This window comes from Lissotriton helveticus, chromosome 1_1 (genome assembly GCF_964261635.1).
Source record: "Lissotriton helveticus chromosome 1_1, aLisHel1.1, whole genome shotgun sequence".
Taxonomy (NCBI): domain Eukaryota; kingdom Metazoa; phylum Chordata; class Amphibia; order Caudata; family Salamandridae; genus Lissotriton; species Lissotriton helveticus.
This window is the reverse complement of record NC_136057.1, coordinates 1,866,042,323-1,866,058,873: the sequence shown is the minus strand read 5'-3', so window position 1 is coordinate 1,866,058,873 and position 16,551 is coordinate 1,866,042,323. Positions and strand designations below refer to the sequence as shown.

The window sequence follows — 16,551 nt, the reverse complement described above, 5'->3', positions numbered from 1 at the left end:
TCTACAGTGTAAATGTCTATTCATCATATACGATTACAGTTTGCTCCGTGGCCGGCCCACGTGGTTATAGGCTCGTATTTGTATAATGAAATTTTCACAATAAAGGTTTTTAAAAGAAAACATGGTAGTAGTATATACATTGGTAAAGTTTTTAATAATAGTCACTGTTTTAGAATCATTAAAAGGCAAGTGAAATAAAGCAGACCAATTACATGAAGGGTAAGAGGTATAATACGAAGGAACGCAGTAAAGATAAATGGTCAAGGGCTGTTGTGTTTTCTATTCCTGCAACATAAAGTGATCGATAAGAATCTCATATTCAGGCGTATCGGCGACTAAGACAGCAGGTCGACCCTCTTTTGCTCAACGGCTCAGTCATGGGACGAAGAAACGCTCTTTTTCTCGAAAAAAGAATATATTTTACTTGCAGGACAGTTGTAAAATTTCCGGGAAAGTACATTAGCCTGGAACATTATAACATATATTTAAGAAAAAATAATGTTCGGAAGTAATGAAAAGCGTAATTTTTAGGTCATATGACCAAGCCTTTCATCATTACAATAAGAAAAGTAAAATGAACCAATGAAAAGTTTTATTAACAAGTCACATGACTTGTTATGCTTATGTTACGCGCTGCGCGCCCCGGATGACTTCCGGATGCGCTAACGCGGCGCGTCATATGACGCATTACGCGACAACGCAGGTCCAGAATATAGTCAAAATGTCTCCACCAACCAGCGGTCGGAACACAACCCCTTTCAGCAGGCTAAATAGTTCTGTTAAATGACAACAGAAGGGACAGGCAACAAGAACCATCAGTCAAAGAGGGGAGGGCTAGTTCTTCTCTACCGGGTTACATTGGGGCGCTACCGGAACTGATCGAATTGGTAGTCTACAGTGTTTCTGGATGTTTCAGACTGAAGCTGGGGTTAGCATGAGAGCAGCACCATTTCATAGCTCCGTCGTGGCCATTCCGCAACCAATCATGGCAGCCGCTCTTTATCGTTATTTTGGGCGGGGTGGGTGGCGGAGCCGAGCTGTTTTGCAGCCATCATTGTGTGGAGTTCAGTTCATCTCACTAGTTTTGTATTTGTCATGAGGGGTTGTTCCTAATGTTTCTATTTTAGAGAGGTCAAAAAGAGATCCCATTAGTGGCCTACTGATTTTGCTCGATTCCTTTTCTTTATTTTTACACGATTTTTCGTTATCTGCAAAGACTAAACAGAGTATTGCGACTCTGTGTTTGTTTGTAAATAGAGAATGAACCAAAGAGAACTAATTCTAAAACAGTAAATACTTGGATAACAATCAATCAAATGGAGAGAGAAGCAGGCACGACGGATTACAACGGGGGCAAAGGCCTGCGTTAACTACCTTTCACTATCTGCAAAGAGAGAGTACTCCTAATAGAAATGAGGGGGGGGGGCACCATTCAAAGCAGATCAGTGTGCATAAACACGAAAATGTTTTCACTTACCACGTACTTGACATTCGACAGCTTATGATATTTGCTATTAAAAAACCATTGAAATTCACTGAAAAAACCATAGGTTATAGACCATATATAGTTAGGAATTAGCATTTACAAAACCTTGAAAATTCACTGAAAAAACCATAGGTTATAGACCATATATAGTTAGGAATTAGCATTTAAAAAACCTTATTTTACTCACACAAAACCATTGAAATTCCATATATAGTTAGTTGCACTAACTATATATCGCGCACCCGCAATCCACTGCTGATCATGTCACATATTACATCATTCATGACATGGTCAGTGACATCACTGATGACATCACTGATGACATCTCAAATGACATCACTGATGACATCACTGATGACATCTCAAATGACATCACTGATGACATCACTGATGACATCACTGATGACATCTCATTTGACATTACTGATCACATCACTGATGACATCATTCATGTGATAATACGATGAACCTCTTCAGACTCTAATATAACCTTAGATACACTCAGTGTAAACAGACACTCATAGACTGTCACTCATCCATGGAGTTACTCAGACACTTAGTCAGTCATGCAAAGAATCAATCACACCTCCATTTCCTCAACTATACAGTTATACACACCTTACTTATTCAAACATATACTAAAACATATTTACTCACTTATACAATCCTGGATACAAGTTCACAATGATCCATACAGCCACTCACACATTCACTGGCTCTTATGCACAGTTATTTATATATGTCAACTCTCACATGTACTGTGTTTTACATATGTACTTACTTTGACATGTAGCACTGAGATATCCATTCACTCACCAATACACTCATGCACACAGTCAACCGCCCATACAGCTGTTTCCACATGCACTTTTGAACCCATACATCTAGTCAATCAACTGCTCACACATCTATGCAGAGAGTCATACACCTCCCAGCCACCCACACACACACTCAGTCTCCCATACAAATGCTTGGGCAACCAATCAATAACCCATACAGTTAATCATATAGCTAATGATCAACACATGCAGCAGTTTACAGAACAACAGACATAATGATGCACAAATTAAAACAGTTTAGTCACTAACCCATGCACTCAGTGAGACACATTTAATCAGTCACTCATACAGTCAGCCATGCCCCTACTAAATCCTTCATCAAGACACTTATACATCCACTCATTCTTCAATATGTAAGACATATTTTAACTTTACAGAATTATACAGTCACTGGATGTAGTCATCAGTGATGTCATTTGAGATGTCATCAGTGATGTCATCAGTGATGTCATTTGAGATGTCATCAGTGATGTCATCAGTGATGTCATTTGAGATGTCATCAGTGATGTCATCAGTGATGTCACTGACCATGTCATGAATGATGTAATATGTGACATGATCAGCAGTGGATTGCGGGTGCGCGATATATAGTTAGTGCAACTAACTATATATGGAATTTCAATGGTTTTGTGTGAGTAAAATAAGGTTTTTTAAATGCTAATTCCTAACTATATATGGTCTATAACCTATGGTTTTTTCAGTGAATATATATATATATATATATCTATCAATGTGACTGTGCCACACATGGTAAGGGCACAATAGAGTTCGAGCAGTTTCCGCTGCTCCTGCAGTCTGCAATGGCAGGCTTACTGTCAGTAGGTTGCATGTGTCGCTCAGTGTGGCACAATCTCATGCTGCAGCCCAGGGGAACCCTTTATCACCAATGTCCTTGGTACCCCTGGTTCCATATACTAGGGATGTATAAGAGGGTAAAGCTTTTGCCAATTTGGGATTGCCAAGTCGAACATAACAGTTTTAGGAGAGAGCACACGCACTGGGATCAGGGCAGCAGACTCCAGTTCACTTTCAGAGTCATAACCATCAGCACTTGGAGCAAAAAGTGGGGGTGACAATACAAAAAGGGGCACTTTCCTACTAATACCGAAACTGCAGTGGCTACAGCTAATTAGCAACAGTGAAGGCATAGCATGTTGAATGAAACAGCAGCAAGTACTCCAGCTCAGGTATAAAATACTGCATTTATATTAAATCAATTATCACAAATCTGCCTAAAAAACATTGACTAAGTGTGAATTGTGCAAAGCTACAAAAAGTATCACCTGCCACATTTTGGTCGGCCCTAGACCTTTGTCAAAAGAACATTTCAGTGGCCATTTTGTTTGATTTGCATATTTATATATATACTCTACTTGCCCGTACTACTGTGCTACATCGTATGGCAGATCCAAACTTCATTTAATTAATTTATTGTTTGTCTTTATTACTATAATGCTCAGAACATACCATATATTTTATCTCAGTATGGCTCTGCAAGTAAAGCTAGAATCTTTTGCTCTGCCACACGCGTTGGACAGGTAGTACCTTTGCCTCAGGAGCGCCCCCCCCCAGAATGTTTTTGCCCACCCTCAGTCCAGGATACAACACAAGATATCTCAGTCAACAGTTAGTAACAATAGATGTCCCAGTGGGCTGTATGGTCTTCTTGGCGAGTTAACTGATAGCCTATGGAACAAATTAGAGTCTTTGAGCACCCCACTTTAGGATACTATAAAAATAGCGTTGAGTAAAGAAGTAGTACATAGCCCAGTCCAAATGGGTAGAGAAACTATTGCATAAGCACAGTACTTTAAGGTAAGGTTAGCAACACCCAGAGAGTTCCGGTTAGCAAAACGTAAGGGAGGTGTCCCTGCCCTGCCTCTTCCTGGCAATGACGGGTCCGCCCTTGACCCGCTGCGCGGTCTGTGCTCATCCCGCGCAGTGGGAGTTGATGGGTGCTTAAAAGCGTGAGAGAAAACAGCAGTTCCTCCCTCTGGGGCCAGAAGACTCCTAGGACTCCCAGTCCCTCAAGCAGGCAGGCAGGCAATCTGGCGGTAAAGCATTCCAACCTTGTCCGCTGCAAGATTATACAGTCTCAAATAGTTATGCATGGGCTGTATGTTATCACATTGATGGTAAATACACAACTCTTTGTTTAAACTGCAAGGTTGTACTTTTCAGTTGCTGGAACATTGCTCATATTACCTCAACCAAGTTGTATATGTGGCCAGCATTCATTGTCTCATGACAACTACAAGATAAAACCTCTGTAAAGCCTAGGAAAATTCTGTATGTTATCTCCCGGTATATTTGCCTAGGCAGGAGCGCTTCACTTTAGGATAGCACCGACTTCTAAAACAGAGAGAACATTTGCCCATGATGTGTCTCGTGGGTATAGATAACACAAGAGACCAAAGCTGCTTGACACAGTGTTAGACCTTTTAGCAGAATGTGTCACCTTGATCCTGGTACTTCTTGGGGAGTGCCGAGTCTCTCTGCCTCTTAGGCTATTCTAGCAGTAAATGCTACCTAGAATGTGTTACCACAAGGGAGACAAGACAACCTCTGCTATAGAGACGCTACATTCCTGCATGAAGTGCCCTACAGTCTGTGAAACAAATTAAAGCAGTGAGACCCTGCAATAGAGAAGACAATGCAATTAGAAATACCCCTTAAATCTGGTGCCCTGAAAACGAGAGCAATTTACAACAAGGGGTGGTGATGGACAGAGTCTCTGAATTAAGCAGAGTACTCTCACCCAGTCAAGAGATCAGGGCTAGATCCAACACCGTTTTTTAGCTCATTGCACCATCCCAGTTTCAGAACCTGGCTGTATGCAAATTAGTCTGTCCCTGGCCCAGTGCATCATGGGAACAGGGCAGACCAGACTACAAAAGCCAATTCTTACACTGGGAAGGAAACAAGCTTCCGGGGACCGGTTTCTGCCATTTCAGGCGTCTTCGGCCCGGCTTGCTTGAATCCTGATGGTGCAATGAGCAAGGGACTCACATCTGAGTATACCCTTCCACGCTGAGGGTGGACAAAATAATTTACAACAAGGGGTGGTGATGGACAGAGTCTCTGAATTAAGCAGAGTACTCTCACCCAGTCAAGAGATCAGGGCTAGATCCAACACCGTTTTTTAGCTCATTGCACCATCCCAGTTTCAGAACCTGGCTGTATGCAAATTAGTCTGTCCCTGGCCCAGTGCATCATGGGAACAGGGCAGACCAGACTACAAAAGCCAATTCTTACACTGGGAAGGAAACAAGCTTCCGGGGACCGGTTTCTGCCATTTCAGGCGTCTTCGGCCCGGCTTGCTTGAATCCTGATGGTGCAATGAGCAAGGGACTCACATCTGAGTATACCCTTCCACGCTTAGGGTGGACAAAATAATTTACAACAAGGGGTGGTGATGGACAGAGTCTCTGAATTAAGCAGAGTACTCTCACCCAGTCAAGAGATCAGGGCTAGATCCAACACCGTTTTTTAGCTCATTGCACCATCCCAGTTTCAGAACCTGGCTGTATGCAAATTAGTCTGTCCCTGGCCCAGTGCATCATGGGAACAGGGCAGACCAGACTACAAAAGCCAATTCTTACACTGGGAAGGAAACAAGCTTCCGGGGACCGGTTTCTGCCATTTCAGGCGTCTTCGGCCCGGCTTGCTTGAATCCTGATGGTGCAATGAGCAAGGGACTCACATCTGAGTATACCCTTCCACGCTTAGGGTGGACAAAATAATTTACAACAAGGGGTGGTGATGGACAGAGTCTCTGAATTAAGCAGAGTACTCTCACCCAGTCAAGAGATCAGGGCTAGATCCAACACCGTTTTTTAGCTCATTGCACCATCCCAGTTTCAGAACCTGGCTGTATGCAAATTAGTCTGTCCCTGGCCCAGTGCATCATGGGAACAGGGCAGACCAGACTACAAAAGCCAATTCTTACACTGGGAAGGAAACAAGCTTCCGGGGACCGGTTTCTGCCATTTCAGGCGTCTTCGGCCCGGCTTGCTTGAATCCTGATGGTGCAATGAGCAAGGGACTCACATCTGAGTATACCCTTCCACGCTTAGGGTGGACAAAATAATTTACAACAAGGGGTGGTGATGGACAGAGTCTCTGAATTAAGCAGAGTACTCTCACCCAGTCAAGAGATCAGGGCTAGATCCAACACCGTTTTTTAGCTCATTGCACCATCCCAGTTTCAGAACCTGGCTGTATGCAAATTAGTCTGTCCCTGGCCCAGTGCATCATGGGAACAGGGCAGACCAGACTACAAAAGCCAATTCTTACACTGGGAAGGAAACAAGCTTCCGGGGACCGGTTTCTGCCATTTCAGGCGTCTTCGGCCCGGCTTGCTTGAATCCTGATGGTGCAATGAGCAAGGGACTCACATCTGAGTATACCCTTCCACGCTTAGGGTGGACAAAATAATTTACAACAAGGGGTGGTGATGGACAGAGTCTCTGAATTAAGCAGAGTACTCTCACCCAGTCAAGAGATCAGGGCTAGATCCAACACCGTTTTTTAGCTCATTGCACCATCCCAGTTTCAGAACCTGGCTGTATGCAAATTAGTCTGTCCCTGGCCCAGTGCATCATGGGAACAGGGCAGACCAGACTACAAAAGCCAATTCTTACACGGGGAAGGAAACAAGCTTCCGGGGACCGGTTTCTGCCATTTCAGGCGTCTTCGGCCCGGCTTGCTTGAATCCTGATGGTGCAATGAGCAAGGGACTCGCATCTGAGTATACCCTTCCACGCTTAGGGTGGACAAAATAATTTACAACAAGGGGTGGTGATGGACAGAGTCTCTGAATTAAGCAGAGTACTCTCACCCAGTCAAGAGATCAGGGCTAGATACAACACCGTTTTTTAGCTCATTGCACCATCCCAGTTTCAGAACCTGGCTGTATGCAAATTAGTCTGTCCCTGGCCCAGTGCATCATGGGAACAGGGCAGACCAGACTACAAAAGCCAATTCTTACACTGGGAAGGAAACAAGCTTCCGGGGACCGGTTTCTGCCATTTCAGGCGTCTTCGGCCCGGCTTGCTTGAATCCTGATGGTGCAATGAGCAAGGGACTCACATCTGAGTATACCCTTCCACGCTTAGGGTGGACAAAATAATTTACAACAAGGGGTGGTGATGGACAGAGTCTCTGAATTAAGCAGAGTACTCTCACCCAGTCAAGAGATCAGGGCTAGATCCAACACCGTTTTTTAGCTCATTGCACCATCCCAGTTTCAGAACCTGGCTGTATGCAAATTAGTCTGTCCCTGGCCCAGTGCATCATGGGAACAGGGCAGACCAGACTACAAAAGCCAATTCTTACACTGGGAAGGAAACAAGCTTCCGGGGACCGGTTTCTGCCATTTCAGGCGTCTTCGGCCCGGCTTGCTTGAATCCTGATGGTGCAATGAGCAAGGGACTCACATCTGAGTATACCCTTCCACGCTTAGGGTGGACAAAATAATTTACAACAAGGGGTGGTGATGGACAGAGTCTCTCAATTAAGCAGAGTACTCTCACCCAGTCAAGAGATCAGGGCTAGATCCAACACCGTTTTTTAGCTCATTGCACCATCCCAGTTTCAGAACCTGGCTGTATGCAAATTAGTCTGTCCCTGGCCCAGTGCATCATGGGAACAGGGCAGACCAGACTACAAAAGCCAATTCTTACACTGGGAAGGAAACAAGCTTCCGGGGACCGGTTTCTGCCATTTCAGGCGTCTTCGGCCCGGCTTGCTTGAATCCTGATGGTGCAATGAGCAAGGGACTCACATCTGAGTATACCCTTCCACGCTTAGGGTGGACAAAATAATTTACAACAAGGGGTGGTGATGGACAGAGTCTCTGAATTAAGCAGAGTACTCTCACCCAGTCAAGAGATCAGGGCTAGATCCAACACCGTTTTTTAGCTCATTGCACCATCCCAGTTTCAGAACCTGGCTGTATGCAAATTAGTCTGTCCCTGGCCCAGTGCATCATGGGAACAGGGCAGACCAGACTACAAAAGCCAATTCTTACACTGGGAAGGAAACAAGCTTCCGGGGACCGGTTTCTGCCATTTCAGGCGTCTTCGGCCCGGCTTGCTTGAATCCTGATGGTGCAATGAGCAAGGGACTCACATCTGAGTATACCCTTCCACGCTTAGGGTGGACAAAATAATTTACAACAAGGGGTGGTGATGGACAGAGTCTCTGAATTAAGCAGAGTACTCTCACCCAGTCAAGAGATCAGGGCTAGATCCAACACCGTTTTTTAGCTCATTGCACCATCCCAGTTTCAGAACCTGGCTGTATGCAAATTAGTCTGTCCCTGGCCCAGTGCATCATGGGAACAGGGCAGACCAGACTACAAAAGCCAATTCTTACACTGGGAAGGAAACAAGCTTCCGGGGACCGGTTTCTGCCATTTCAGGCGTCTTCGGCCCGGCTTGCTTGAATCCTGATGGTGCAATGAGCAAGGGACTCACATCTGAGTATACCCTTCCACGCTTAGGGTGGACAAAATAATTTACAACAAGGGGTGGTGATGGACAGAGTCTCTGAATTAAGCAGAGTACTCTCACCCAGTCAAGAGATCAGGGCTAGATCCAACACCGTTTTTTAGCTCATTGCACCATCCCAGTTTCAGAACCCCCTTTTCTGAATCATTTTGTCCACCATAAGCGTGGAAGGGTATACTCAGACATGAGTCCCTTGCTCACTGCTCCATCAGGATTCAAGCAAGCCGGGCCGAAGACGCCTGAAATGGCAGAAACCGGTCCCCGAAAGCTTGTCTCCTTTCTGGTGAAGAATTGGCTTGGTAGTTTGGTCTGCCCTGTTCCCATGATGCACTGGGCCAGGGACAGACTAATTTGCATATAGCCAGGTTATGAGCTGGGATGGGGCAGTGAGCTAAATAACGGTGATGGATCAAGCCCTGATCTTTGGACTGGGTAAGAGTGGTCTGCTTAATTCAGACACTCTGTTCATCACCACCCCCTTTTCTGAATCATTTTGTCCACCATAAGCGTGGAAGGGTATACTCAGACATGAGTCCTTTGCTCACTGCTCCATCAGGATTCAAGCAAGCCGGGCCGAAGACGCCTGAAATGGCAGAAACCGGTCCCCGGAAGCTTGTCTCCTTTCTGGTGAAGAATTGGCTTGGTAGTTTGGTCTGCCCTGTTCCCATGATGCACTGGGCCAGGGACAGACTAATTTGCATATAGCCAGGTTCTGAGCTGGGATGGGGCAGTGAGCTAAATAACGGTGATGGATCAAGCCCTGATCTTTGGACTGGGTAAGAGTGGTCTGCTTAATTCAGACACTCTGTTCATCACCACCCCCTTTTCTGAATCATTTTGTCCACCATAAGCGTGGAAGGGTATACTCAGACATGAGTCCCTTGCTCACTGCTCCATCAGGATTCAAGCAAGCCGGGCCGAAGACGCCTGAAATGGCAGAAACCGGTCCCCGGAAGCTTGTCTCCTTTCTGGTGAAGAATTGGCTTGGTAGTTTGGTCTGCCCTGTTCCCATGATGCACTGGGCCAGGGACAGACTAATTTGCATATAGCCAGGTTCTGAGCTGGGATGGGGCAGTGAGCTAATAACGGTGATGGATCAAGCCCTGATCTTTGGACTGGGTAAGAGTGGTCTGCTTAATTCAGACACTCTGTTCATCACCACCCCCTTTTCTGAATCATTTTGTCCACCATAAGCGTGGAAGGGTATACTCAGACATGAGTCCCTTGCTCACTGCTCCATCAGGATTCAAGCAAGCCGGGCCGAAGACGCCTGAAATGGCAGAAACCGGTCCCCGGAAGCTTGTCTCCTTTCTGGTGAAGAATTGGCTTGGTAGTTTGGTCTGCCCTGTTCCCATGATGCACTGGGCCAGGGACAGACTAATTTGCATATAGCCAGGTTCTGAGCTGGGATGGGGCAGTGAGCTAAATAACGGTGATGGATCAAGCCCTGATCTTTGGACTGGGTAAGAGTGGTCTGCTTAATTCAGACACTCTGTTCATCACCACCCCCTTTTCTGAATCATTTTGTCCACCATAAGCGTGGAAGGGTATACTCAGACATGAGTCCCTTGCTCACTGCTCCACCAGGATTCAAGCAAGCCGGGCCGAAGACGCCTGAAATGGCAGAAACCGGTCCCCGGAAGCTTGTCTCCTTTCTGGTGAAGAATTGGCTTGGTAGTTTGGTCTGCCCTGTTCCCATGATGCACTGGGCCAGGGACAGACTAATTTGCATATAGCCAGGTTCTGAGCTGGGATGGGGCAGTGAGCTAAATAACGGTGATGGATCAAGCCCTGATCTTTGGACTGGGTAAGAGTGGTCTGCTTAATTCAGACACTCTGTTCATCACCACCCCCTTTTCTGAATCATTTTGTCCACCATAAGCGTGGAAGGGTATACTCAGACATGAGTCCCTTGCTCATCACTGCTCCATCAGGATTCAAGCAAGCCGGGCCGAAGACGCCTGAAATGGCAGAAACCGGTCCCCGGAAGCTTGTCTCCTTTCTGGTGAAGAATTGGCTTGGTAGTTTGGTCTGCCCTGTTCCCATGATGCACTGGGCCAGGGACAGACTAATTTGCATATAGCCAGGTTCTGAGCTGGGATGGGGCAGTGAGCTAAATAACGGTGATGGATCAAGCCCTGATCTTTGGACTGGGTAAGAGTGGTCTGCTTAATTCAGACACTCTGTTCATCACCACCCCCTTTTCTGAATCATTTTGTCCACCATAAGCGTGGAAGGGTATACTCAGACATGAGTTCCTTCGCTCACTGCTCCATCAGGATTCAAGCAAGCCGGGCCGAAGACGCCTGAAATGGCAGGAACCGGTCCCCGGAAGCTTGTCTCCTTTCTGGTGAAGAATTGGCTTGGTAGTTTGGTCTGCCCTGTTCCCATGATGCACTGGGCCAGGGACAGACTAATTTGCATATAGCCAGGTTCTGAGCTGGTATGGGGCAGTGAGCTAAATAACGGTGATGGTTCAAGCCCTGATCTTTGGACTGGGTAAGAGTGGTCTGCTTAATTCAGACACTCTGTTCATCACCACCCCCTTTTCTGAATCATTTTGTCCACCATAAGCGTGGAAGGGTATACTCAGACATGAGTCCCTTGCTCACTGCTCCATCAGGATTCAAGCAAGCCGGGCCGAAGACGCCTGAAATGTCAGAAACCGGTCCCCGGAAGCTTGTCTCCTTTCTGGTGAAGAATTGGCTTGGTAGTTTGGTCTGCCCTGTTCCCATGATGCACTGGGCCAGGGACAGACTAATTTGCATATAGCCAGGTTCTGAGCTGGGATGGGGCAGTGAGCTAAATAACGGTGATGGATCAAGCCCTGATCTTTGGACTGGGTAAGAGTGGTCTGCTTAATTCAGACACTCTGTTCATCACCACCCCCTTTTCTGAATCATTTTGTCCACCATAAGCGTGGAAGGGTATACTCAGACATGAGTCCCTTGCTCACTGCTCCATCAGGATTCAAGCAAGCCGGGCCGAAGACGCCTGAAATGACAGAAACCGGTCCCCGGAAGCTTGTCTCCTTTCTGGTGAAGAATTGGCTTGGTAGTTTGGTCTGCCCTGTTCCCATGATGCACTGGGCCAGGGACAGACTAATTTGCATATAGCCAGGTTCTGAGCTGGGATGGGGCAGTGAGCTAAATAACGGTGATGGATCAAGCCCTGATCTTTGGACTGGGTAAGAGTGGTCTGCTTAATTCAGACACTCTGTTCATCACCACCCCCTTTTCTGAATCTGAAAACGAGAGCAGCAGCCCCTGATAAAGAGAGGTGATAATCCACAGGCGGTGTTGTACATATTTGGATAGGTAAATAAGACAAGCTGAAGACCGAATACATTTCCCTAACAAGTGCCCCTTTGGATATGTGACGGCAAGGTTGGAGAGACATGGTCGTCACAAAGAAACCTTTCTTTCAAATCCGAGCATCTCCACGATTCTGACATCCTTTTTGACACTGGGCTAAAGCAGGTCATTTCTGATATGGTTGTGTAACGCGTGTTCCCTCATTTAAAGACTATGTTTCGACTTTACCTTTCTGAAGAAAATACACTGTCAATCGCAAGCTCGGGTTCCTGGCCAGATGTCCTATTGCTTTGTCTCATTGAATTGTTAAAGAAAATACTCAATCGCTAAGCCCAGTTTGGTACTTAATTTTCCCTTTTGCAGATTTGACAACAGCTGACATAAGTGTTTTAAGGTGAAGCCTCTGTATCTTTCTATCTCGAAAACATGAAATTGTAAACTTTAAACCCAGAGAGAGCCCGGGATTCTAAAACCATTTTGATTCCTTGGGTAGACAACTTGTCTTTGTTCAGGTGATCAGGGCCGAGTCTCTGCCAGTCTTGCTGAGATGGCTCAGGAGGATGGGACGGGGTGAACTTAATAGATCCCTTTAAAACCTGCAGATCGCAGATTTGATCCAGCCATCATTTATCCTTCCGATAACGATGCAATAAAAGCTGCAAAATAACAACCCTTATTAACGAAGTACCAAGTCAAAATCAAGTTTGTTCTGAGTGCTGTGTCAATTCATATTACGAATGAGCAGGATCGAGATGGCACTGGTTTGAAAATACGGGGTTTGGCTATCTTCACATCCTGCCCAACATCTGTCCTTTTCTTATCATAAACCCTTTGCTCCTTTCTACTTGAGTTTTCTCAGTCAAAGTTCTAGGTTTGCTTGGTGTCCTTCAACTAATTATTCTTGCTACCGTGGACTAGTCCTTCACACCCTTCCACAACCTCTCCTTAACTTGCCATGGTTCCACGTTCCATTCTTTCCTCTCTCCCTGTCTTCGTATACCACTTTACTGATGTTCTTAATCTTCAAGTAACTCTTGGCTCCTTTTTCCCTCAAATCTTGCACATATGTTTTTTTCCTCTCAGTCATATTTTGTTTACCCATTCCTTTACAGTAATCTTCAAATATAATCTCCTAAACCCTCTGCCTCCTTCCCAATTCTCCCCCTCACTTTCCTGTGACATTTAGCTACTGTTTTCATCTTTTATTCCATGTTTTCTTTCCTCCATGCACCATATTGTACCTACATTGAGCAAGGTTCAATATTTATTTGACTATTTCCCTTCATTAGTTGTTTGTTGGTTCTTTGTAAGGGGTTATCACAACCCCAATTGTTGTTATGTTATACAGCACTCTGACACCGTTTTGAGTGAGTTGTGGTTTGCAAAAACGAGAAATAAATGAATAAATATTGGCACAAAGACATGGAAGAATCATTGTGAGTTGCTGGATAGAGCATTCTGGGTGTATAGACAATGACGATTGCAAAAAGTCACTTTGGGTAACTGGTTTTTGAAAGTTCTACAACTTCGAGGTACTTTATAGCTTAGCAAGTATGGTAAGTTTGGTTGGCCTTCCATCCAGTATATATATCAATGACCTGCTCTAGAATACAGCTCGCAAACACTTTTATAAAGAAAATTACTTAGAAGAATAACCATTTTATTGCAGTTTTTTTTGTTTTGTAGGTACATGCCTGGATCCAGCGCGATTCCAACTTTCAATTTGAAATATCTGAGTTGAAGGCAAAAGCAGCCCAAATACTGCGTGAGAACTGAGGCTGTTGGACCTGACCTTGCTAACATGCCATGCAAAATGCTTTTTCAACATGGCTTCCGGCTCATTAATCGCACTTTAGCCAGTACCCCAATAGTGGTTGTCTCGAAGAAAGTAGTACAGACACAGCAGAGGAGCCTATTTTGCAATACAAAACGGTTGCGGGACCAGGGCACAACAGGTAAGAAATTGGCCACCACCAAGCCATAGAACATCTTTGTCTTGAGTTCTTTGGTCAGACTGGGGCTTCCAGGTCAAAAGATGTGTTGACAGGTTCAAAAAAGAATTAATGGTGATGGGAAGGAAGCCGCAACTCTCACCTTTTTTTTCTCTCAATTAATTTTGACAGTACCAGATTATATCTGATACAACAACTGTTTTTTTTCTTAACAGTGTATTAATGTGTCAATTAAAAACGGGTCCTGCAAAGTCACAAAGGTGTGCTTAGAATAATGACACCTACAATTGCATAAGAATGCAGGCTTCTGATTTGTGTGGAAGCAAGGAAAAAGTATTGGATGTGTTTCAAAGAAGGTAATAAGACTGAGAGGATCAAACATGAATGGGTTGCAGTTTTGAATGGAGCAGCCGAACCAGCAAAGGGGAATGCAGCTTTGATGTAGGTTTGAGAGTCGACTAATACATGGGTTATTGAATTTCTAATCTTAGTATGACTTGGACTGGGATGTACAAGGGGATTGTTTGATTGGGCTAGATGGCAGTGTACCTAGCTACTCACTTTGACATAAAGCTCACATCAGAAATACACATGTGCACTAATTTTAAGTTGATCAAATACCCTGCATACTATAATCTATATATTTTACACCGCCTGCTATTCAAAGCACTGTTTTGAAAACTGCTGTGCTGTTGTTATAAATCAAGTCCACCCATCCAAGAATAGTGCCATAATGGAGCCTGTAGCTGCATCATTGAAAAGAGAGGGGAACTGGCTCATGGTTGGGCTCTGAAGGGATAGATCTGTCATGAGTATGGTTAGAGAAATGGTGAATAAGTCCTGTTTGAAGCAACCTTTAGTGGACATGTGCACTGTACAGCAACCAGCATGATATATTATACGTCTGAAAAAATGAATCTGCCACCATATTAGAAAATGTTGAGCCATCAATATGCCCAAGCATCATTGAACTACTGCTGTAATATAAAATTCCCGAAGTCAATTAGCTACTGCTTAAAGCTGAAAAATCAACATGTCCCCATATTGATGCGACACTGCTGAAAACTCAGGGCCATATTTATGAGGCCAGTTGCATTGCACTTGCACCATGTAATATGGTGCATGCGCAAAACGACTAATAATTGAGATTTATGAAGCCATGCTAGGCCACTCGCTGCATTGCATTACTAAACCTGGACATGCGCCACAGTGCCACACCTTCCCAAGGGAGGCATAATGTGGAAAAAGATCTTTATTTCTCCTCACAACTTCCTCTTTCTATGTATGCTCGATTCTGCAGCACTCATAGAAAGATGAATATGCCTCTCAGGGTTGTTTTTGTGCAGGAAGGTGCCCCTTCCTTCTAAATACAATCCTGCATGCAGCACAGGCACCTTTGCACCATGTACCAACTTCAAAGTGAAATGTGGTATAAATATTGGGGCCAATCAACAAGAGGGGTGCCCATTTTTCGCTTCCTTTTCTGTTTGACCAGTGCCTTTTTTTGAAGACTTCTTTCCTGAGTGAGTTGGCGCCGATCAACATATATTTTCATCTTGTTCTTTCGAGAACCGTCTGTGACATAACCTCATCGGCATTCATTGATCGATCTGATGTTCATTATTGTAGCTTGGTTCTGATGGTTCTCCCAAATAAGGTGGCAGGATTCTCACCAATTGTGGCGTGCGGAATTGATCAATAGGCATGAAGGGCTTGACACATGGCTTAGTTGAATTTGATTCCCTCTATTGATTATTGCAGAATTACCTTCTTGAGCGTGGCCATGAATCTTTCAACAACACCATTGACTTGGGGCCAGAGAGGCGTACTCTTTTGATGCTTGACATTGAGTCGAACGAGAAACTCCTTAAAGTCTTTACTATTGAAAGGTGGGCCGTGGTCAGATTTCAGAGTAGGGGGAGGCCCCATGCTGCAAATATGTTCTCAATCGATCAATTACTTTGTCATTGGTCTTCGTTTGACAGGTCTTCCACCAAAGGAAAACGTAAACATTCATCAATGACTAACATGAGATGATGTCCATTTCCTAGAGGCCCAAAAAAATCACCTGCAACTCTCTCCTTGGCATGTGCAGGAAGATCAGCCATTATCAATGGATCCTGCCTCACCTTGGGGGATAAACAATTACAAAGGTGGCACATTTTTAGCTCTTTCAGAACTTGTTCATCTAGGCAGTGGAAGCACGCTCAATCTCTTAGGGCTCTTTTGGTGGCTACAATCATTGCCACAATGTCCTTCATGGGGCAGTTCAATGATTTCCTGTCTCAGGCTCACAGGTATGAATGTTCTCGAGCCTCTCAGTATGATACATTCTCGGGTGATGGATATCTCATCTTGTACGTTTAAAAAAAAAAAAATTACTATTAATTTAACAAGAATGACAGACATTTCAATATACTGGTAATCAAAAAGGTCCACCTCCGAGAA

At 44.8% G+C, this 16,551-nt stretch overlaps 1 protein-coding gene across 2 annotated transcripts in view; it reads left to right on the top strand.

Moving 5' to 3' along the window:
- DARS2 (aspartyl-tRNA synthetase 2, mitochondrial) overlaps window positions 1–16,551 on the top strand; it is a 257,150-nt gene that overhangs the window by 104,561 nt on the left and 136,038 nt on the right. For both annotated transcript variants that reach the window (XM_078641810.1, XM_078641802.1), the window contains one exon: window positions 13,838–14,106. In XM_078641810.1, coding sequence (XP_078497936.1) covers window positions 13,953–14,106 — 154 coding nt within the window. In that variant the 5' untranslated portion in view covers window positions 13,838–13,952. The remainder of the gene's footprint in view (window positions 1–13,837; window positions 14,107–16,551) is intronic.